Raw genomic sequence first — 23895 nt, 5'->3', positions numbered from 1 at the left:
TATTTTAGAATGGAAAAATTCCAGCAGTTCTATTTTTTACTGTTCTCCCCTTTTTAAAATGGATCACAACACCACCAACAAAATCGATCTCATTCTGGAAATCAAAGCTGAATTTTCATTAGTGAAGCAAATTCCATCCCTGAGCCTGTGACTTGGAACAGAATTACAAGGGGAATGTATGAAAACCAGGGCTCAGTTATTAAATAATCTGTTTATTGCAGGGCTTTCACAAAGGAGAAAACAAAATAAAAGACAAAGCACCCAAGTAGAAAGAATAAAAATGTATTTTCCTTCAGGTTTTTGACTGACACAAGTACAAATCCTTTAGTGTGAGCATGTCACAGCAATTTGGAAATGAACAGACCCCAAGTGAACAAGCAGAGAGTACAAGACTGAATCATGAAATCATGATTTCTGCTGCTTCTGCAGGGCTTCCAATCACTGGCTTGGCTATCATGGTAAAAACCCCTCATCCAGTCAGGGCTGGCAGAGGGAAGGGAAGGAAGGATGGCCAGGGGCTTTCAACAGTCAAAGAGTGCAGACCCCTTGTGGGAAATGTTCCTTCATCAGCCAGGCTCGAGCAGGCAGGGCTGGGTGAGCTTTCACGACCTCAGGAATTGTTTGCCCTGCCAAAGTTACCTTCACAGTCAGCTGGAACCCAGTACTGCCTGCAGTGCTCCTGTAACAGACACAGAAGTGACCCACAACTGGAATATGCCAGATAAAAGGAAAAAAAAAAAAAACAAAGGAAAAGGTTAACTCAGCAGTTTAAAACACTTTTTGGTATGTTACCATACAAAAAATACAATTTTTTTTTATTGTATGCATAGAGAACCTGATCTACCACTAAAGGAACATGCAGCATGATTTGCGTAAATAAGCCAAATCAGGCTCTGAACTGGAGAAACTCTGTTCAAGTGGGTTAAATGACCTGGTTTGTGAGTGAATGATCCTCATGAACCACAACTCCCACACACACACACACATAGAAGTGACACAGAACAGTGGTCCTGGCAGCTCTGGCAATGGAAATGGTCTTGGATAGCATCTGCATGGTCTCCAGCAACCTCTACCCTCTGCAGGCCACCACAAATCCAAAGCCTGTTTTGTTTGGTCCAGAGTGAGGAAGTGACTCTGAAGTCTCAATGCTGCCAAATCTTGCTTAGACAAGAGTGGGATGCACTGAATCTGTAACAGGATGGGCAGGTCTAGAAGAAGCCATCACAGAACTATCAAATGCCACAGTCATTTAACTTTTAATTAAAATTAATCCATTTAACCCATTATATCCAAACCCTCTCTGAGAAGTTTACATAGAAACCCCATAGAACATTTCTTACTCAGGGTAACTCTAGAAACAGCTTCAAATCCAGTATCTACGTGGAAAAGTCACTTCTCTTCCACTTCTGCTAGCTCTCTTCTTGTGCTAAAGGCCCAGAAAATAAAAGGCAGTCCCATCCTGGGAAGTTATTTCTGAAGGCCTGCACATGAAGCAAATTAAAAGAAATCTTTCCACTGGAATTTCAAGTGTTGATTTTCAAAGTGCAGGGCTGCAGCATGGCTGTGATACAGGCACTGCAACCCTTCCCTTGGGAAAAAAAAAAAAGTGAATGGTCAAAAATGAAAAGTCAGAGCAGACTGCATCAGTGAAAGCCAATCTCTCATGAATACCACCTCAAGCAAGGCAAAAAAAGTGCCAGTAAGGGATAAAAGACCCCCAAAATGTATGGCTCACTATAATTAAGAGTTGAGAGGTGCCTGCAATGAGGCTCTCTCTGCAGGCTGAGGGTGCACCCATCTGTCTGCTGAGGGTTGTGCGTTGAGTCAGCTCCAGCTTCTGCTGATTTTGCTGTCACCTTTTAGTCACAGGTGTTGGAGTAGAAAACATCACCAAATCCAGAAACTATTCTGACTATCAAGGGCACGGGGGAGGAGAAAAAGTAAATGGACAGGGCACTTTGGAGGGAGAAATAAACATACTAAAACCTAGGTTTAAAAAGCTCTTCCAAAAGCAGCTAGAACTAAATAAACGTTTCTGAGTGGAAAGCAAAGAACACAGAATACAGTAGACACCTAGAGAGTGATGGAGGATTTCAAGGTCTTTGCTCTGCCAAGGATCTGGCAGCACCTTGATGCCAACTGTTGTTTCTCACCCCACCAGTAGCTACTGATCAACAGTGGGAAAATTGACTCCTGAGTCAGTGAGATCTTCATGGGAAGGAAGGAAGGAGAGTTGGAATTTAGCTAAGGGAGATACCCGGGCAGGGTGAGCTCACATCTGTCACACACGGTGCTTTACAGTGAGGAGACTGAGGAACAATCTTATTCTAGTCAAATAGTCTTTGGTGAAGCCCAACCAAGGCAAAAACACAGATGATGCCCACTGGCTGAGGAGAGTCCCCATTAAGTCACACAAACAAACTCAGCAGAACAGGTTTAGATTTATCTAAAATCTTGGAAGCCTTGAAGGAAGAACTCCACACTGAAAGTGAACAAGGAGAAAAATGGATCTGGGAAAGGGCAGCTGGGTGTGTAGGCTATGCTGTAAACCAGAGTTTAACGTTGTGGCATTGCTTGGAAGCTTCTAGGAGTTAAGCCAGGGGTGCCTGAGACATTCTGCTGCTGTAGCTCGTTTCTCTGGGATCAGCTCCAGCATAGGGAGTAAGAAGTCTGTGAATCCAGCTGCCTCATCTTGGGCCCACTCGTATTTTTCCACCAGCACTTCAAAAAGGCCCCAGGGCTTCAGTTTGGTGATGTGCTTCAGATCACCTGAAAACCCAAGACAAATGGTTTAAGTGTAAGATGCAGGAACAGAGCAGCTCAGTAAAATTGGCTAAACAGCTAAACATGACAGGGTGAGCTCAGGGACTGCTCTAAGGGGATACAAACTGCTAGGGATGCTGAAGGGGAAAGTCAGTTATATTAAACCCCCTTTTCTATGTGCTTTGGAAGCCTGTTGTAGAGAGGTACTTCCTCAAAGGGCTCTTTTTCAGCTCCTGCTACTTCACATCCCCTATCAGCAAATATTAATTTCATTAAATCACCAATTATGGTGCTTGACATGACAGATAAACTGTGCCACTGACTCTGGGGTACATGCAATGCATGGAGCACTGTTTGAGAAAGCAACACACTGCTAATAAAAAAGGATTTGTTTTTATAAACAGAGTTATTAAACTAGGTCAAAACCTAATTTTTTTGACTCAGTACATTTCTGGGGTACTCAGGACTTGATGATAATGTTCTGTGCTCTGAGCAACATGGCTCATGAGGCCAGGCACTATTTAAGGTGCCTTACATTTAGCTGCAGTTTTACTGATAAAACATTTCATAAAACAAAGGAAAGACTCAAAGATGCCATCTTTGCTGGTATCTATTTCTAACAGGCATTTCCACTCCTGTGTATTTGGGCAAGAGATGAGGGGATAAAGTGATATTTGCTTTGTTTCCTTTTACCTTTTTTGGTGAAAAACTCCTTGGAATATTTTCCTGCCAAAATGAGCTTGCGAGGTATTTTCCCCAGAAGTTCTATGATCAATGCAATGTGATCTGCATGTGAAAAATAAAAAAAAACCAAAAAAGACAATGAGATTCATCCACACAAAATCTCTCTATGCCAGTTTCATGCTCTGGGATATAAAGACACTATCCCTTAAAAATAACTTTGGAGACCCACATGAAATCAGGTTACACTAAGAAACAACAAAGACAAGGAGCAAGGGAAAACAAATATGGGCAATTAGAGGCACAATCAGTTTGAGACACAAGATAGAGAATCCAGCAGCCAGAGGAATGCAAAACACCAGAACAAGAGCATGGAGTTCATTGCAGTGTTTTACTGCAGAAACTTGAGCACAGCTGCTGCTGATTTGGGTAAATAATCTTTTTGCAAGGAGCTTTTGCATTGCTGATTTGTAAGGCAAGGCTCATTTTGAAAATGCAACCATTGGATTTCAAGTCCCACTTTAAAAAGGAAAAACTGAGCCAAACAAACCTTCATCTCGTGAGTAATCTTCCCCAGAGTGAGGCTCAAAGAGATAGTCCCCTGTTGCCAACTCAAAGGCCTAAACAAACAGAAATGAGCACATTAAATCACTTCAAAACACTCTAAGATGTGCTGCAGGTTGACTCTGCAAATCTCTGTGGGCCAGAAGCAAAGCAGTGGGAAAGAATAACCTGCAAAACTACAGTAAACAGCTATAATCCTAAATATTCCATCACAGCCTGAGCTGTGCAGTGACTTTGCAATGCTTTAAAACTGCATTAAAAGCATCATAAGCACACCTGGGATGGATTTTGGGTGCAGGGCCACCAGTTAACCACAAAGTTAAGGTATTTCACATGCTCAGCCTTTCCTCTTCAGAGTTTTGCAAAAATAACACCATGTCCAAACTACAGTTTCTGGGGTTGGTTATTTTGTTTTGTTTTGCTTGGGGTTTGTTGGGATTTTCCCTCTCCCCAGGTTTCCCATGTTTTTCAAACAGTTAATCTCTGGACATCTGTCTGCAGAGATGAAAACACATTTTAAATGAGAAAAACATCTGCCCTCATTTCAACTCAGCACTCCTAAATTCTGTAACACATTCACCCCTCATGTGTTCACCTGTACTCAGAACTGACCTTCAGCACAACTGAACTTGTACCACCCCTGACCTTCTGTATTCTCAATTTTCTTTAAGAGCTGCTGGTGCCGAACAATGGAATCAGGCACACTGTGTAATTCTGGCCACATGCTCTGCACAGAAAACATCACCCTTCTGCATTTTCTTTTACCTCATTCATCAAAACCCCAGCTTGTTTTCCAAGACAGCAAAAAAGTCTATTTTTCCAAGCTTAAATTATAAAACCCAAGCTTTGATTTGTAGAAGGGACAGAGTGGGGACACTGAAAAGACACATGCATTAACTGGCTTGACTGATTTTTTTCATTGTCATATTCTACATTTGGCAGCTGTTAAAGGAACAGCTTCTTCCTCATCTCAGCATTACTCAGACTAAACATCAATTCCAAACCTGCAGAGGATAATTAAAATTAGAAATGCTACTGAAAGCACTGTGAAACAGTGCTAGATGCAGCAGAAAGGCTTTTTTTTTAATATAAAAAGACATTGTGTTCAGAATTGCCTGGTTGTCCTGTTTTTCCAGAAAGCATGATGGCAAACTACAATCATATTTGAAATCTGCTGATGCTGGACAACAAAACCTTCAAAAGGAAAGCCACATGTGGAGAAAAAAGGATAAATTTACAAAACAACTGTGATGTGGAAACCTATTATTCAACAAGTCTGGAAGGTGGCTGAACACTTGTAAGGGATTTTGGCCAATCCCTCAGCAGCTCAGGGGGCAGAGCAGGAGATGCCAGCTGGCAGGACTCACCATGCAGGCTGTGCTCCAGATGTCTGCAGGGGTGTTGTACCCTGACCCTATCAGCACCTCCAGGGACCTGTACTGCCTGGTCTGGATGTCCTCAGTGAAATGCTTGTGCTAAGGAGAAGAAATGTTTGATTAACAGCTCAAGACTGCTTACAAGAGGAGAATCAACAACCTGCAAGGCTGGAGTGGATCAAAGCTCATTGCTATTACATTTCAGCTGCATTTTACATCCTCATTAACTATTTCCTTATATTCTTTAAGTGCTGTTAAAATGCTGTACATTCCTCCTCCAAGTGAAACAATCCAGCAATTCAGAGGAAAGCAAGCCACAAAAGCAGAATAAAGGAAGATTCTGCAGCATCTCCTACCCAGCCCTGGCAGACAGGCCATGGTGCTGCTACCTTAAAGCAGATAAGGTGAGACTTCTGAGCTGAGACTCGTCTCTCCCAACAGATCTGAAGTGATTTGCCATTTTAGAAGCCAAGTAAAAAAAGACATTTCTTCTGTTTGAAATATCAAACGTTTGAAAGCAGCACAGCACAACCATCAAAGAATAAAACTTGGGATTTTTACTGTGCGAGTCTCTTTCATGTGCAATGGTCTGACAAGCTCCAGAACCAGCACATCAGAGCAATTGTTTGCAACTTTTTAGGCTCTCCTGGAGACTCAGAAGCTCCTTCAGCAACTTCACACAGCAGATTTCACACTCTGTGTGTGACACAGCTCACAGCCCTGTAAGAAGTAACCAAATGCCAGGGAGGCACCCAAAGCGTGGCTTGAAATCTTGTGTTTAGAGGATCATTTCTTTATTTGTGTCTCTGCTTCCCCTCTCTTTTTCCCTGAAACTGTCACTGCTTTCACAGCCAGCTCTAAGGATGTGTTTTACAGATTATTTTCCATCTTGGCAAAGTGACTGAATCTGCAGCTTTAAAAAGTCCATGTGAAAAGACCAAACTTACCACCCAGCAGGCATTTCCTAGGTCAGCTATCTTCACTTTGAGCTTATCTGCATTCTTGGGCTCAAGGGGATTAAGAAGGAAATTCCCAGCAGCTGATTTTCCTAGAGGCAATGTGTACAACAGCTGATTAAAGCTTCACAGGCAGTGTCACCATCTGTCACCCAAATCCTACCAAGCTCTCCCCAGCCAGGAAGTTTTCCTGATGGATTAGAACTGTTCCCTCCCTGATGCTTGGGTATAAAAATGAGCATCACTCTGCTCTATCAACAACATCATTAAGGCCCAACTGGTGTCATTAAGCAGAAGGATAAATGAGCATATGCAACACTGACTATTTCCCAGCACAGCCTGTCTATATTTAAAAAAAACAAAAACTTGTTGAAATAAGGGCACTGCTAAAAACAAAACAAACCTCACAACCTCCCTTAAGCCTTCCTAAATTTTTGAAGGAAGGGTCCCCAAGTTACAGCATCATTCTGACATACCCTTCACTCACTGCTGCAACACAATTACAAGAGCTAAAGGAAATACTGGGAAAATTGAATGACACAATGGAGAACAAAAGTATTAAGTCACTAAATGGCATCCAGCTGTACCTCTGAACCAAAAATTTGGGAGAGTTTGAAGCTGTAAATTTGGGAGAAGGCTGTGAGAAGCAAAAGATGTCAGTAACCTAGCAGAGGCATTCAGCAAAGTGCAGCTCAAGTTTCAAAATCCAAATTTTTCTTGTTACTTTTCATCCATACAACTCCCCTAGTGGTACTGTGCGCAAGAAAATGCTAGAACATGTTTTTTTAGTAAGTCCAAATGGTAGTTTTACCCTCCTTCTCCCAGCAGATATTTATCACCTGGCAAGAACACAAAGATGCAAAAATGGACAGTTTTACCAATTCATATTAAACACACACACACCTGCACTGTGTTTAAATTGCTGTACACCATTTCATGCCTTATTTTCTCCTAAGCTTACAAGACACAATTTTTCCACTCTGAAGAAAATAATATTTAAATAAAAGCATTAAAGAAATTTGGTTTCTTTCCCAACACTGTATAACCTTTTTTTTTTTTTAAATGGGAAAGCATTTACCCATCTTGAGTAATGGAGAGAAGTTACCTTTGCTCCATGTTAAGAACCAAACTGTCAGAACACACTGATCATACCTATCCCTTAATTTAACAGCAAGTGACAATCTGTAAGCTTAATGAAAATCATATAAGCAGCACCTGATTCAAAGGAGGAAATGTTCCTGCACTGAAAACCAAAGGCATAGGTGTTTTTTTAAAAAGTAGGAATATTTAAGCAATCAAAGTCAAAACAGGCACAGCTACAACCAGCACCTACAAACAACAAACAATTTGGAGTATGATTGTCAGGTTAATTATTCCTGGCAGGAAAACTCTCAAATGGATGGTTCTGATCACTTCAGCTACAAAATTCACATTTTTGTTCAAACGATGAAGTGTTGAAATCTCCCACATATCAAGGAGCCCTTTCTTACAAGGTTTCTCCTATACCTTTGTTGTCTGTGGGGCTGTTAGTCTCATTCTCATCCTCTGAAGGGATCTCTGTCCTGATGCTTTCCTGATGGAAATTGTTGATGCCCTGCTCGTTCAGTGCCTGCCCCTGGCTGGGGACGGGCTGGCACACCATGGAATCCTCTGGAGCCACGGGCACAAACAAGTCCAACACTGCTTCCTGGGGCCCGAGCTCTGAGTCATTGTTGTGCTGGGTGTAATTAGAGCTGTGCAAGTTGTCAGGGTGCTGGGTGGCAGGGGCATTGGCGGGGGCATTGGCGTTGTGCAGGTCGTCCTCGAGGCGCACGGAGCCCTCGTTCCCAGAGTCTGTCAGCTCCGTCATGGCGATCACCCCGTTGCAGTTGATTTCTGCAGCGTCTTTTTCCACGTTGCTTTCCATGAGATTGGATCCCTCCTGTCCAAGGGTTTCTGCTGCAAGAGGGGAAGATGAGAATGTAGCAGAGTAAGTCTTAATAAATAGCTGGAAGGTGTTCAAGGGCAGCCTGAGAGGGAGGGAGTTCTGTAAATGGGAGTTCTGTAAATGGGACTGGACACAGCCATTCTCTCAGACTGGAACAGGAGATTTCCCGGGTGAAATGACAACAGCCACCTCTGCTAAAGGTACACCCTCCCCATATCCATGAGACAACACTGTCCATGCCATGCTGCCAATGCTTTAGGTCCATACCTGGCTTTTTGTTGATACTTTCCTCTGATGGACTGACTTTTATGAGCATTTCCACAGGAGTCTGAGCTTCCTCCTCCTCTTCAGGCTGTGTCTGCTCAGGGTTTGCTTCCTTCTCCATTTCCTCTATCTCTTGCATTCGCTTCTCCAACAACTCCGCCTGTCTTTTCTGCTTCTTTTTCAACTTCTTTTTCTTATTCTTTGACATTTTGTCAGCCTACGCAGAAGCAAGCAGAGAAATTGGACTTAACATTTTATACTTCAATAAATTTAAAATGCACCAAGGTTTAATTTATCTTAGAGCTGAGGAAACAGTCTCTGATGAAAATGCTGGAGACAGCTCCTCTCCCAGATAAAAAGCAGCTATTCTGGGTTTTGAACTACTTGTGTATAGCTCTTACCAATGCATTTTTGCCCTGACATGAAAAACCAACATTATTCTCCAAGTGAGGGAGATCTCAGACTCCACAGAACAGTCATTTTCTCAACAGAGCTTGAGATCATCACAAGAACTCCTTGTTCTGGTGATAAATGAACCAACACCATTTGCAAGTCCAAGACAGCATTGAGCCTGATACCTATGCCAAACACAAATCACATTTTTTCCTTCTGATATGAGACTGGTCTCTCTTAATGCTGACTGGATTATGAAACAGTGAAGGCGATACTATCAGAGGATGCATACTTACAGGTGAAAGCTTTTACACTTACTGGTTTAGGCTGAGGTGCAGTGCTCACTGAAAGGGAAAGGAAGATCAGTAAATCAGAATGGGAAAGGAAGATCAGTAAATCAGAATGGCTATACTCAAAAACTGCAACTGCATTCTGATGTTAAGGTACGTTTCTCCTATGTGATCTGATAACAACATTTTAATGCTATCAGCAAATGTGATTTTGAAGGCTCATTTCTCTACAATAACACAACAATAAAAAAAATTATAAAAAACATCAAATGAGCAAATGCATAATTCAAGTTTCAGACAGGAGACTTGCTTGACTGATATCAAAGAGTTCCTGCCACGTAGCTTCATTTACTGCATGCATTATGCATACTACCCAAATGAAAATGCAAATCAAAGCATTAAAATACCAAACTTAAGGGAGCTTCCTTAAGCTAAGATATGCTGTGATCAGTTCAGCTCAATGTTGGTGCTGTAAGATTATGATTGACAGAGCCTTCCCATACACACTGCAGTGGTTTTTGAAAAGTACACACAACTACAGATGGATATTCTGAGGAGGAACACAAGAGAATTTGCCCTCAGACCTTTAAGGATGTTTGCAAGTCAAGGCAGCTGGTTTTGTTACAGTTTTCCAAACTGACAACAGGTAACTCATCTCGTTGAAACTGTCATCAAATGCATTTCCAGCATCATGCAATGAAAGGTAATAAACTTTTGAAGGAAATGTGAGAATTTTGCCACATTTTTACACCAGTTCCATATTGAGTGCACCAACACTGTGCTACATAAGACTGATTTACCAGTGTCAGCTTACAGAATTCACAGAATTCTCTAATAGCTGCTGTTAAAAGCAGCCTCCAGTGAGCATTTATCCTCCCTCTTGTTTTCTGACACAAACTGCCTTCCCCATCATCTGAACTACAATTTATGACTAATTTCCCAATTTGCACTCAGGTTTTCAAAGGTTACTTGCATTATTGTTCTACCATACTCAGGAAGTTTTCCTTAGTGATGATTAGGGGGTATGTGGGAGAAATAGCATCAATTTTCAGGGGAAAAAAAAGAAAATAAAAATCACCTGCAGAGCCAGATGGTGGGGGAGCCCCAGATCTCTGCCACTCTGTTGCCTCTGCAGCCAGCCTGCGAATGTACTGGTCATTCACACACAGCAGGATGTTCTCAGGCTTTATATCTGTGTGGATGATTCTACACTTGGTATGCAGGTAATCCAGACCCTGAAGAACCTGCAGGCAAGGGAGAAGGAAGTCAGCCATTAGACAATGTAATTGGGAGCAAAGTGAAAACGCAAAAGTGCCTGGGATGGCCAATGAAAGGGTTTGTGTGTCTGAGAGTGCTCCAGGTTAGAGCTGCTGTGATCAGTGGTTACAGCCCAGTTCCACAATAACAGATTTGCATACAGATTTTAGCTACCATTTTAAAATACTCTTATTTACCCTCATAGCTTAACTTACCACAGCTGAAAAATCTAATTTTAATACTCTACAATAAAATCATACTTTCCTCCACCCCTGAACCTCCCATGTGGAAAGGTGTTTCTTTATCAGCTACCACCCAGTAGGGAGAACCAGTTTCTCCTGCTCTTCCCATCATTAGGCACTGTGCTTACTGTCACAGCTTAAAAAAATACTTCACTTATGAGGAATGGCTGAGGTAAGAAGAGGTTAAAAGCAAAAACCATCACGGTTTAAGTGTCAGAAAACAACTACCTGCAGCAGAAGGAGCTTGCAGTAAAGAAGTACTAACCCAATCATATTTTGTTGCATCAAGGAGATATCACATATTTTTAACTTTTGTTTGCTTGGATCTGAGAAAGATCAGTGAAAGATTTTTAACTGGGTCAAGAGGAAGAGTGCAGTCAGAACTGGAACTCACCTGTTTGATGATTTTTTTGACACAAGGGAGTGGAAGACCCTGGTAATTTGACTTGATGATCCACTTCAGGAGATGATGCCCTAGAACTTCAAACACCATACAGATATCTGGAACTGAATAAAGGAAAAACCTGGACATCCAGACCCAAGGACCCCAAATTCCCAGGACTGAGGATGAAAAGAAATCCAAACCAGTTGGGCACTTCATGTTAAAGAACCCTCATCCTTCTGACACAGCTTGCCTTCCTCAACAGCACCATTCTATCCTACACAACAGTGCCATTACCTAAAATAACATAAAATACAGAGGGATGGAGCTGCACAGAGGTGTCACTGCAGCAGTAGCCACCTCCTGCTTTGAGTGGGAGCCAGTTGCACAAATGTACATCATTATTTACTGTATGTTTTGGAACAGCCTACGCTTCTGCCCCAGGCAAAACTTGATGCCAGATCTCTCTGTACCAGCATTACCTGAAAAGATAATAAAATTTCCATTTCATAAGTAATCTTCAGACCAATGAAGTCACTTTCTTTGCCCTCCTTTGCCTCTTTACCAGCAAAACAAACTTTTGACAAGGCTGGATTTCAACTATATTTATATGATCTGCTTTGGAGCTCTAAGATCTCAACAGCTACAGTCACTCCAGTGACATATTCAGTGCAATGAAGCCAAACTTCTATGAGTTTATTAGGCTCCTTTTCATCTACTCTGGCAGAAAGCATACATTTCACAAGAGTGGAAGAAATATAAACTCAAATCAACATTTACTCAGAAAAAAAATTAGAGAAAATGCATTATGGGTCTACATTGCAGCTCAATTCTCTCAAGCAGCCCAGCAATTCTCATTGAAATAAAATTTAACTTATCTCAAAGTGAAAACAATGCATAAAAGTCCAACTTTCAAACTTTAAGGATCCATTATTAGCATTTTTTACCAATCACTGCCTGTGAGAAGGCTGTTCCCGCTGTCAGAGAAATACACTGCAAACATCCTAACAATGCTGATAAATTACAAAGTAAGATGTTTCCATAACCTGATAACCAAGCTTATTTTCAACTTATAGATGGCTCATGTGCTATTTTCAGCTACTGATTTTAACATGCTGCACTGAAATAACAGGTTCTTAACAGGCTGCTTGCAAAATTGAGGGGTTGAGGTAGATGGGCTCTCCAGCCTCAGAGGTAGCTCTGACACAGCCACTCAGTCCTGATTCACAAATTGGAGGCAGAACATGAAAAGCACAAGCAGGCAGTGCTGACACAAATGACCCCAGACTGAATCATCACCCTGGATGTGAGCTCAGCAGGCAGTTTGGAGGCAGATCCTCCTACAGCTTTCCTTGGGCAGGAAAAGGGATGCCTGGGCATTGCTTGCCAAAGCAGGGCAGCTGCCCAAGAAACTCCCATCTCCTCAATTCTTGGCTTTTATTCCACAAAAGGATACGGGAACCATTCACTCCTGAAATCTTGAAGTCATCTAATAACTGAACAACTCTCTCCTTGCTTGGATCATTTGGGTCACTGCTGCGGACCTGCAGAGAAAGAGGTTTTTGTGATGTCAGATCCACTGCACTGTCTGGGTCCTACACAAATTCCTGATCATCTGGAAATATCAAGCATGTGACAAATGAAAACTCCCCAAAACAGAAAAAAAGAATAAAATAAAATTGAGCCCAACTCAGGCACTCACCGATTTCAGCAATTTGATTTCATCCAGTGCTGTTTCTGTGTAGTGCTCTGCACTCTTCACCACCTTCATTGCCACGAATCTCCTCCCTCTGTGCACACATGGCAAGTAAATTGGGAGCTGTTAATGCTCATACAAAGAACCTATTCTCCAGGATTATCCCGATTCTTTTGCATGCAAGAGAGTTTATATTTCATGCATCATGGAAAAATAAGGTTTAAACACTCAAAAGACTGCCTTTGAGTCTTTTTTTAACAAAAGATTCATGTTACTCATTTCTCAAAATATGGAAAAATAGGTCAGAGACTGAACACAACTCTTCCCACAGATATGGTTTGTCCTGTTAAGTCCCTCCCACACACTTGCATGCACAATATCAGACGAAACTCCTGTTCTAGGATGTGGACAGCTAATGCTTTGTGTTTTTATCCAAAAATAAAAGGATGTTTTCTGCTCAGGTTTGTGCATGCCTGGCAGGAACAGCAGCTGGAACAGGAGCACTCACTGGATGTCCCAGGCCAGCCACACGGTGGAGAAGTGACCCCATCCAAGCTTCCGAATCACGTGGTAGCGTCCATTGAAGAGATCTCCTATTTTCACAAGGTGGTAACCCCCTGGAAAAACACAGCAGCCAGAGAGCAGGTGTGGGGAACGAGCATCACAATCACTGCAGCACCGCTAAATATCTCCCCAGTGAAAAACACCTGCTTTGGAAAACAGGCTGTGATGGTAACAGAACCTTCCAGCTAAATATCAGCATTGCTTTTGTGTGCTCTGAGCCTAGAATGTGAAAGAGGTAACCAAGATCTGGAACTTGGAACTGCAACCAAGATCCAAACAGCTCTCCTTGCAATTCTGCTGACTGGAAGGCACTCTGCCACTGAAAACAGGAAAGTCTCCTCTGCACCCTTCATATCTCTCAAGCTACTGACTATACAGGGGGATTCCATCACAGAGGCAAAAGCATGAAAAGCCAAAGATGGAACTGGCAGAAAACAGAACAAAGAGAAGAAATTGTGATTTGGTGTTTTCATTTGCTCTGTATTTCGTTTCTGCTCAGAGAAACAGGGGAAGGCTATTTGCAGAAAGAAATTCTTCTGAAGAATGGATATCAAGATAATGATCTGATCTTCAAAAGGAAACCCAAAGAATATGAAAAGGATTTTTTGGTCCCTTTTACATTGAAATAAAAGAAAGAATTAGATGCCTACTTGCTTTTATCAATATTGAAAGCCTTCTGGCACAGAGGAAAAGATAACAGCTTTAAACTTATGCATTAAAAACAGTTCTGCAACTCAAATCCTGACTGATAACAGAAGGAAACTTGGAGACCACCTTCTCCATTTCATGTTGGCTTGAAAAATGTTATTTTCATACGCAGTTTCAAAGTACTCTTAATGTAAGAGGGAGTTTATGTTCATTCTCTACAGCAAATGGGAAATGGAGGGGATTCCTTGATTGCATTGAAAATCATGCATCTTAAACAGGCAAATGCTCACCTTTACAGTAATCATTTGGATCCTCTTGCTCATCATCATCTGATCCCAGGATTTCCTCCTCTTGCTCTGGAAGATCACTCTCGGACTGAGCAGCAAGGCTGCGGTGCTGGGTGTCAGGTCTGAAAGAGATCACACTGCATGTCTGACACAGATAAAATAGATTTAAAAGCTTAGTGATCCCACTGAAATATTAGCCTCTGAAACCCTTCTCTGCCTTTCTCTAAAGCAGATTTATATTCTGTTATCCTAGGTAAAACTTGAAAATTTAAATATTGATTGATTTTATTTTAAATACAAATATCAATTAGTCTTTACTTTCTTTTGGAAAAGAAAAAGTTAACCAGTGTTTTAGAACTTGTGGGCCTTTGTTCCTTTGACATTCAAGGTCAAATGAATATTTAACAGTCCTTCTGCTTCTAACACTTTAGAACCCTAGAGCCCCTAATCTTGACATTTATTTCTCCTGTTCTCAAGGGGCAGGCTGCATTTTTAGCTCATCTCTTGACTCAAGATGCAAAGTTTATTACAGTTGTCTGAACTAGGGAGAGTGGGAGGACACAGAGCAGATGTTCAGTAAACCCTCCCGAGAGCTTGTGATTGCAGAGGGATTGGAATCAGGCACCAAGGTGGTGGAGGTTTTTCACTCCCACAATCATAATAAGTGTTCATTTTATGTGTTTATTTTTCCATCAAATGTGCCACTCTGAGTTCTTGCTCATGAAGGCCACATCAGCAAAGGCCACCTCCATGCCCTCACACACAGCCTGTGCCCCCCAAATAAAACATCTCCCACACCTCAGCTCTGTCATGGCATCACACTGATCACAGCCAAACAGCTCATGAAAGGCTAATACCAAAATCAGGTAATTTATTTACTTTTCAAAGCATTACAGGGAACAATGAAATGCCTACAAAGATTCAAGATACCCCTGTACAAAGCAAACATTTGTGATGAAAACAATGCCTACAGACCCCTTGCTTTGGCAGGATTTAAGGGCAAAGTACTGCAAGATATCAACATTAAGTTTCCTTTCCTCAGAAGATATTAAAAAAAGCTGGAGTTGTCCAAAGAAGTGGGCAGCAAACTTCATTAGAGCAGTGACACAAGCTCAGATAACATTCCTCACAGAGAGTTCCCAGCAGTGAATTCACGGAAGTTTCTTCTATTGAAACTATTGTTGCAGGGGAGCAGCAGATAACAGTGGTGCCTTCGGCACCCTCCTTCAAATTCAGCTCATTTTGCTGCAAGAAGGAAGAACTGCCCACCCAGTGGCTATGCCAGCAACACAGGCAGGCCCTCAGATGCATTTTTCACAACTCAGTCCTGAGCTGGACTCCTGCACATCCTATCAGGGCTGTACTAACTCATCTCAGTCCTTTGGAAAAATGTAATATTTTCATTTGGAACAGTTATACAGCAGAATGAATGTTCAGCACTGACCTACTACACATGCACTGTGCTGAGACTTCACACATTAAACACTCAAACTACAGCCACCTTAAACATCAGAAAAGGGGAGAAATCTTGTGTTCCAACCTGGTAAGTAAATTTGCAGTCACTTAAAATCCACAACTCAAGTTCATTAAAACAAGGAAGAGCTACAAAGATCATTACCAGACACAACCCACCACCAGACATTTACTTTCATTCTGCTGTCAGTAAGTCCTGCTGTTTTTTTTAAATTCAGGAACAGCCTAGTGATCTCAAACCATAAACCAAAGACTGCCAAGCTAATGAGACTTCTATTAAGAACCCTGCAGCTTGATCCAGCCCTGAGACATTTAGTATTTAAACTTTTTAGTCACTGAATTATAAGTCAGGGGTAGGAGGAAGGAAACTGCAGTAGGGGGTGCAGAAAGTCTTAGAGGTCAAAAAGCTTCTTTAAAATTGCTGCATTTTTTGGGACAATTGAGATACAAATAAAGTCACACATTATCCCCAAATTAAGAGCAGGCAGCAAAGGCAAGAAATGAGCACAGACAGAATGGTTGAAGGGGAGATTAGATGCTCACAGACAACAAATCCTATAGACAGGGTAAAAAGAACAAGAGCTGGACAGAAAGATTTTAAGCCAGGAACCTCACATACAGCCTGAGTAGTAAAGTGTAATTCTCCCCAGTGCTGTTTCAGGATTTTCACTGCTTTAACTGCACAGGATGTAAGGGATTAAAAAGGACTCTAAAGAAAATTGCCCTGAAGTAGCAGTGCTGCAGACACACACATCACACCATTCTGCAGTCCCAGTGCCTCTCAGTAACAGCAATTCCATGCATGGAGGAAGAAGTTACTGGAAGCACTAAAGCCCATTCTCCTGGAAGCTTTCTGTGCCCCTCCTAAGGGGCTGACTAATCCTGCTGCTGGCAGGCTCACACACGACACACCCTGGAGCCTGCAGCTCAGTCTTTCATGGGGATCCAAAAGCGTTTCACTTCTACACTAGAGTCTATGATACCAGCTAATGTAAAAAAGCTCAATTCAGGTCACACACATCTCTACAGTGCTATTTCCTTTATGAAATCACCTCCAAAATACACCTCATTCTTTTGCCTTCCTGTGAAAATTCGTTTGATGTTGTTACACACCACCCTGCTCTTCCCCTGAAATGACCATGTCAGCCCAAGATAGGGATTAAGAGAGAATCAATCAGTGCAGAACATGTATTAATACCCAAGAAAAAATGATATACAAAAGCACAAGCCTCATCTGTCTGCTTTGCTCACAAAGACAGTACTCTAAAAGGCACAAAAGGCTGTTAAAGACAGCAGAAAAATCCATGCCCAGCATCTAGAGATGACAGCTGAAACAGCTGTTGTCAAAATTGCAAAATGCAGATAAAGTATATAAAAATTTTATACTAAATTTTTGTTTACACATTAAAATCCAAGTGTTCTACGGTAGTTTTTTCTTTTCTAGCCACCTCTGATCTACAGAAGAACACCGTGATCACCTTCTCCTTTTGCTCTCTCATTGTGCTAATTATTCATCAGAATGAACAGCATCTGCAGGGTCTCTCTACAACTACACAGCAACATTATACTTAAGCAAAACAAAGTGGAACAGAAAAGCTAAGGCAAAATGCTAAGTCTTCTATGGAATTCGAGTGAATCCACATCTAGAGAGACCCTCCCAAAGGTCCTTATTCCCTGAAGAGTTGCAAATTCTCCAGACAAAATCAGAGAGGGGAACCTACCTGCAAGAAGCACGGCCTCCCATGGATAAAGATATTCCTGAAGACAGCCCAATAGTTTTCGAAAAAGCCATCAAAAGTCAGGCACCACAGTGCTGGGGAAGGAGGGGGACATCAGCAGCAGGCACAGGGGCTGGCTCTCCTCAAATGCAGCAAAGCTTTGTGCAAGAGTGAAGGAGAAGAGGGATTTGCCTCCAGCACCCAGCTGCAGCTGCCCAGCACTGCATTGCAGGTGAAGGACCGTGCAGCAAGGCTGGGGCTCGCTCTCAGCTGATCCTCCTGCAAATTCACTCATGGCAGGGGGGTGAGCATAAACATTCATCCCCTCCTCTTGATGTCTACGCGTCTCTTCTTCCCTCTAATGAAATTAGAAATTCAGGCAGATACTTTGTTTCATCTTCCTCAACCAGCCGGTTTTATTTGCCTATTCAATAGCCCGGTGGATTCAAAGCTGGGATGAAGACAGGGATCATGGTAATTGTCGACAGAGAAACCCTTTTGATAGAGGAATTCCAGCACAATCACTCAGCAGGCAAAGAGTGTTCAAAGGAAAAATAAATTTTCTGATGTAATTCCACACCTCCCCTTCCAGAGTTACAAGAAAAACTTATCCTTTATGCTTAAAATGACAAAACAAGCAGAAGGAGTCAAATCTTCTTGAAAAAGTTGGACTGAGTATTTTTCACAGCAGTGGGTACTTAACATCATCTTCCAACAATGCACAATTCCCAGTCATTTCCTGTGCCTGTTTATCCTGCTGGTTTATGTAAGTGATAGGGGAAACAAGTCACCAACAATGTGACAGAGCAGTAACAATTTAGAGATTTCTCTCCTAGGGAGGACTTTATTAGTGAAAGACACAATGATGCTGCCCCTGCACTTTTAAAGCAAGAGGTTTAAAAAATCATCTTCATCCACCTGTATGTCTAAGATACTTTCCTCTTAAAACCTCACAGAAGTTTGAATGCTTTTAATAGTTTAGCCAAACCTGTGCATCTTAGAAAAGGAACTAAAAACATCCAAAATTTTCCACTGTAGACAAGACTTTGCTCCATGTTCACTGAAGATATCACCCAACCCCTGCAATGCACAGCAGGGATGGTGAAGTTATTTGCAGGAGCTAAGATCTGAGTCACTCACTTGCTCCTTACAGAAGGTGTCAAAGCAATTTGGAAAAACACTGTGGAATTCTCTTGCCATTTTCAGTGGAATCACTTATCTGGTCCACACACAAAAAGGAAGGCAAAAAATGATTAAGAAATCTCAGCCACACAAAGTGTGGCTTACAGACTTGCAGAGAAGGAAGGGTGCCCTCTATAAATTACCAGACACACACAGAGCCAAGTCTCCACACTCAGCTTCACCATCAAACATGAATGTGTTCTCTCTGCTCCAATAACTTACATTAAAAAAAAAATTTGAAAGGAGGTGTTTGGTTTTCCTATTCAAGAGTGACTTCAAAACTCGGTTTTGGACAGAAAAGATTCTTCCTTGTCCCTAAAACAGCAGAAATACTGTCCATGCTACCTCATTGCTTGCCTTGAATAGATACAAAAGCAGACTCCTTCCACCCTCAAGCGAGGAAGTCAAGGTACATTTAGACCGAATCACTTTTGTCACACCCATCATCCTTAAATACACACTAACAAAAAAAGATACTCTCCTTACTCCTCTCTCTGTCTGCCTCTCCCTTGAAATTTGCAAAGATGACGCCCATCTGCAGGAAACTGAAGGGAAATGCTTTCCTAATTTTAAGTAGCCTACAACACAGGCTTTGTAAGCAGTGTCACCCCTTATTGGTGAGCTCAAACTGCACCCATGAAACGCCCCCGAGCAAAACTCAGTTCAGTGAGTGCAGGAGGAGTGACAAACCCACTGCAGGCACCAGATAAAGGCACTGCAAACACACCCCAGGACTCCTCTTTCCACCTCAACCACGCAGCCAGAGCTTTGCTGGGCTCCACACCCAACCCAGCAAGATCTCACTGAAGGATTCCGTGTTTTCACTTGAGAAGAAGCTCCATGTGGCATGGTGAAAAGCCAGGATTTAAAACCCCTCTTCCATTCCCACATCTGTGCATGGAGACAATGTCTCTCTAAGGAGGAATGCTGGCAGGCTGCACTCATTACTATTTCTTAGTGTGCCTGTAATTTCATGTTAAGGCACATCTAGAGGGAGAATGAGAGCTCACACGCAGATCTGCTGGCAAACCTCGTGCTCAATGAATATGGAAACTTCACACAACTTCCAGCATGATTCAGGTATGAAATGATCAAAAGTGTTTTGCAGCCTTTCTCCTCAAGAAATTCCAACTGAATTATAAATCATTGACGGTGGGGGACTTATGACTGCACAATCCATGTTATTTTGTGATTATTGCAACTCATTAACAGTTGCATCCCTATTTTTCTGAGTAAATAACTGGTATTTTCTGCCAGTAGGGCAGATCCACGATACTTGCTGCTATCCCAGAGCTACAGGAACACCACTGTCAAGAACTCAGAAAATTGAAAATTGGAGATGGTCAAACATTTAGCTTTTAAATACCAGTACTCAGAGGCACCAAGACATACTTTTGATTAGCAGATCTGTGGGAGCTCAGTTTGAAGATAACTACTGGCTTTCACATAAGAAAGGTATTAAAACACAAATAACAGGCAATCAAACTTCTTCCTTCCCATCCCCACTCCCCCACACGAGCACTTTGCAAGCTGTTTGTGGAGCTGTCTGCTAGCCCAGCTATCACAAACCAAGGGATTTCTATGGAAACCAGCAAATTTCAGTTGTGTCCTGTCATGGTTTGATAATCCCTTCTGTATTTGAATGAAAAAATATGAGGGCAATGGAAATTACAGGCTCTCACCTTCAGAGTTCCAAGAAACTCTGCTTGCTCTCTTTCTAAAGGAGTGTTAGGATAAACGCATGCTCTACTTCACTGACAGAAAATGAAACTTTTGAGACAGGAAGGAGTGAAAGAAATAGGATCATCCTGAACTTACAGAAGATTAAGAAAATGGCTGAGGTTCCTATAAAAATATATATTCAAAAAAGCTTATACACAGAATCATAATTAATATTTACAAGGTGATTCTGTAAATCATCAGTTTAGACTGGTCTCATCTAAACCAAGCAAACAGCAATATTAACTACTAGATGATGAAAAAGTAACTTTCCAGTTTCTTTTAAGCTTTGCAAAAGGTTTTTTTGTTCTGTTTTTAATGATATTAGGTTTGTAGGTAAACTTAAAGCAGCTGTAATTTATTTTAAAAATGAAAGATATTTTGAATTGTTTTTACTCCCTTCAGAACATTCTCTACAATTTTATATAATAATTCAAAATACTAAACTCAACCTTTCAAAATCATTGTTTCATGCTATTTACTGCAAATGTAAAGAAAAAATGTATTACAGAAAAAATGAATGTGTGATCTAAACTATCATGGAACATTAGATATTAAAAGCACATTGCATGTGGTTTCAAGTATAGATTTTATGGAAAGTCATGAAACAACCCAGTTAAGCCTATTTTAGAAGATTTAACTAGAGCAGCTTTGTATTTAAATAGAATAAATGTTGTGGAACTGTACCTAAAGTTAGAGGCTGACACTGAGTTCATTTAATTGCACAGCATAAAGCACATGCAAGTGTCTTTAATTTTTGAGATACAATCTAATAAACTTATGGTAGCAGAGAAAAGAGTTGAAGCATAATGTGTAAGAATATAAACACAGCATTTAACAAATAACACAGCTCTGCACTCAAATCAAGGTTAGTGGCAAAATCAAGAGCTAACCAGCAGTGCATTTAACCTGTCCTGAATATGTGGTTAAAAAAAGATTCATTAAAAACCCCTAACGTGCCAGCTCTGAAAGTTATCATTCAGCAACCTCAAAACCTACACAGAAATTAACCTTCCCAGCTGCACTGTGAACTCTGCTGGCTGAGTCAGTACTGCTGGTCTGCAGCTAGAGAAAGAAAAAAGTTACATGTATAGAATGAGACAATGGATTATTCATACAGAAAGTAGAGAAGGAGGAGAGCATTTCAAAAATTGTCCTAATGCTGCCTTCAAGTATACAAGGAATACGTATGGAATAGCATGGAACCATAATGCATGGCTCCCAAATACTTTGGTTAAGTATCCTCACTCTTCAAAAGCCCCATCTCAAAACCACTGACTCTTAGCTGAAGGCAACAAGAAAAAAATATTTTAAATCCCTGTGATGTGTCTGAGAAAGCATTACTCTAGGCCTAAAGAAAAAACCCTCCAACTGCCACCCCCAAAGCCTTAGCCTTACTATCTTTGGTCCTAGGCATCTTCAAGTAAAATCATCCTGAGTCACCAGAGATTTTACAGAATAAGCAGCATTTTATGGAGTATACAGAACCAGCTCTAGGACTGACATCACCTTTCAGCAGAAAGGAACCCATGAGCAGCACTGAACACAGCACTCAGTGCAGCCTGCTGAAAGCCATTGTTTGGTATTTACTCGAGTTCTTCTAATTTCTACATCTGCCTCCAAAAGTTCCCCACACATAAAGACTCATGACATTCCTGCGGTGAGAAAGAAGCCACACGAGAGCATCAAAGTTAGAGAACCAAGCAAACAACACACCACGGCATTCTTTCGGCAAGAAAAAAAAAGGAATCTCGGGGGGAAAGCGAGTCAAGAGAGGAGAGAGTGGAGAGAAGGTGGTTCCTAAAGGCAGCAGTTGCTGAATGCCCTGGGGACTGGGAGCGGGGACGGTGACAACTCCGTCCGAGCTACAGCCCGCGGCCAAGGGGAGCCGGCAAGGGCAGCCCATCATCATCCCTGAGCACCAGGGCAGCTCCCCGGCCGGCTTTCGGGGAGAAGCAGGGAAGGCAGAGCCTGCCGTTCCCCGGGCAGCCCAAGGAGCGGAGCCGGCCAGAGCCGGGCGGCAAAACGGCCGCCCCGGGCCACGCGCCGCGCCGGCTCCGCTCCCGAAACGTGCGCTCGGTTAACTCCGGTTACAAACCCGCCCGGCCCCGGGGGCCCGCACGTTCCTCTGCCCCCAGCGCCCTCCGGGCCCGGCGGTCCCTGCCCCGCGGGGAGGGCCGGGGGAACAAAGAGGCGCCGGTGCCGGCGGGAGATGCCGCCCGAAGGGAGCCGCGGCCGCACTCACTTCCTCTGGGCCTTGTCCTTCTTGGCTTTGGTCCGCTTCTTCCGGGCCTGCAGCGCCAGCACTGAGGGAGAGAAGGAGAGAGAGGCGTGAAGGGCGGCGGGCCCTGCGGGGGCCCCGCGGGGCGATGGAGGCCGCGCCGCGCTCACCTTTCCGCTCCATGGCCGCCACCGCCGGCGGCCCCGGGCGCCTGCGCCGCGCCCGCCGGGCTGGGCACGCGCGGCTCGGCCGCCTCAGCCGCGCGGAGCCACCGCCTCCCGGCCCGGAGCCGCCCCGGCCCGGCCCAGCCCTGCCCTGCCCTGCCCCGCCCGCCCTGCGCGGCTCCGGCTCCGGCTGCGGCGGCGGCGGCTCCGGCTCCGGCAGCGGCGCGGGCGGGGCGCAGGCGCGGGGCCGTGCGGGAGCCGCCCCGAGCCGAACGGCGGCGGGTGGCGGTGCCGGTAGTGCGCGGGACGCGGTGCGGGCTCCGTTTGGTCGCTCGGGGCGCGCACCGGCCTCCCGCGCCCGCTGAGCTCCCGCACCTGTACCCGCCCCGCCGGCCTCGCTCAGCCCGCTGAGCCTTCCGCTGAATCCGTCTGTGAAATCAGGTGCCCCGAGCAGAGTGCAACGCCCATCAGACTCGGAGATTCTTAATATTAAATCATTTATTTAATAACGATCACGGAAAAAAACCTTTGCAGTTACTGGGGCGTTCAGGCGTTGTGTTGCATGCGTTAAACAAACACTTGTGTATTTGTTAAGGTGGTTATGTATTCACCTTAAAACATATATAAAGTGGTTATGTATTCACCTTGGAACTCTTGCAGGTTCTACTATCCACAGTTTTTCTCAATACTCTTTAATCTGAAAGGACTAAGATGAATGCGTAAAGGATATGAAATTAAACCACAATAATTTGCAGCCTGGGTTTCTGCAGCAAGCCCTGCCAGGAAAGCATCGTGGCATCCCACCAGCTGGGAAGAACATTAGAGCATTGCTGCATGCGAAACAACTGGACTTGCTGCAACTACGTCAGGTAAGAACTTCAGGCTGCCAACAAAAGTTATAGAGCACTTTAAACTCTGACTTGTGTGGGTTTTTGGAGGTATAGGTGGAATATGTGGCTATAAAGCAGGTGCTTTGTCACTTCACAGCCCATGTCCAGGGATTTGTGCTTGACTGAACACAGAAGCCTTGTGTCCATATGTGGGAACAATGGTATGGCACCACACACCTGTATGGGGAAAAAGGTCAGGGTTGACTGGAATTCCTCTCAGCAGATATTTGTTTTGCAG

The 23895-nt window shown here is 43.1% G+C and overlaps 1 protein-coding gene across 3 annotated transcripts; it reads right to left on the bottom strand.

The window, feature by feature from the left end:
- Positions 1-266: 266 nt before the first annotated feature.
- On the bottom strand, positions 267-22891 carry SRPK1 (SRSF protein kinase 1). 3 transcript variants are annotated; one of them, XM_059488159.1, is made up of 16 exons: positions 22774-22891; positions 22628-22688; positions 14294-14412; positions 13300-13408; positions 12798-12885; positions 12552-12639; positions 11108-11214; positions 10293-10458; positions 9243-9268; positions 8535-8748; positions 7847-8278; positions 6332-6432; positions 5376-5483; positions 3995-4064; positions 3457-3549; positions 267-2769 (listed from the first exon to the last, which is right to left on the bottom strand). In XM_059488159.1, exons 1-16 carry the CDS (start codon positions 22784-22786, stop codon positions 2585-2587), a joined length of 1980 nt encoding a protein of 659 aa, XP_059344142.1. In that variant the 5' UTR covers positions 22787-22891; the 3' UTR covers positions 267-2584. The 3 variants fall into 3 exon arrangements, with proteins under 3 accessions (XP_059344142.1, XP_059344144.1, XP_059344143.1); XM_059488161.1 differs by having other exon boundaries at positions 7847-8275; XM_059488160.1 differs by lacking the exons at positions 22628-22688; positions 22774-22891 and adding an exon at positions 17485-18705.
- Positions 22892-23895: the final 1004 nt, after the last annotated feature.

This window comes from Ammospiza nelsoni, chromosome 23, assembly GCF_027579445.1.
Source record: "Ammospiza nelsoni isolate bAmmNel1 chromosome 23, bAmmNel1.pri, whole genome shotgun sequence".
Classification (NCBI taxonomy): domain Eukaryota; kingdom Metazoa; phylum Chordata; class Aves; order Passeriformes; family Passerellidae; genus Ammospiza; species Ammospiza nelsoni.
The sequence above is the reverse complement of the archived record's forward strand: the minus strand, read 5'-3'. Positions and strand labels throughout refer to the sequence as shown.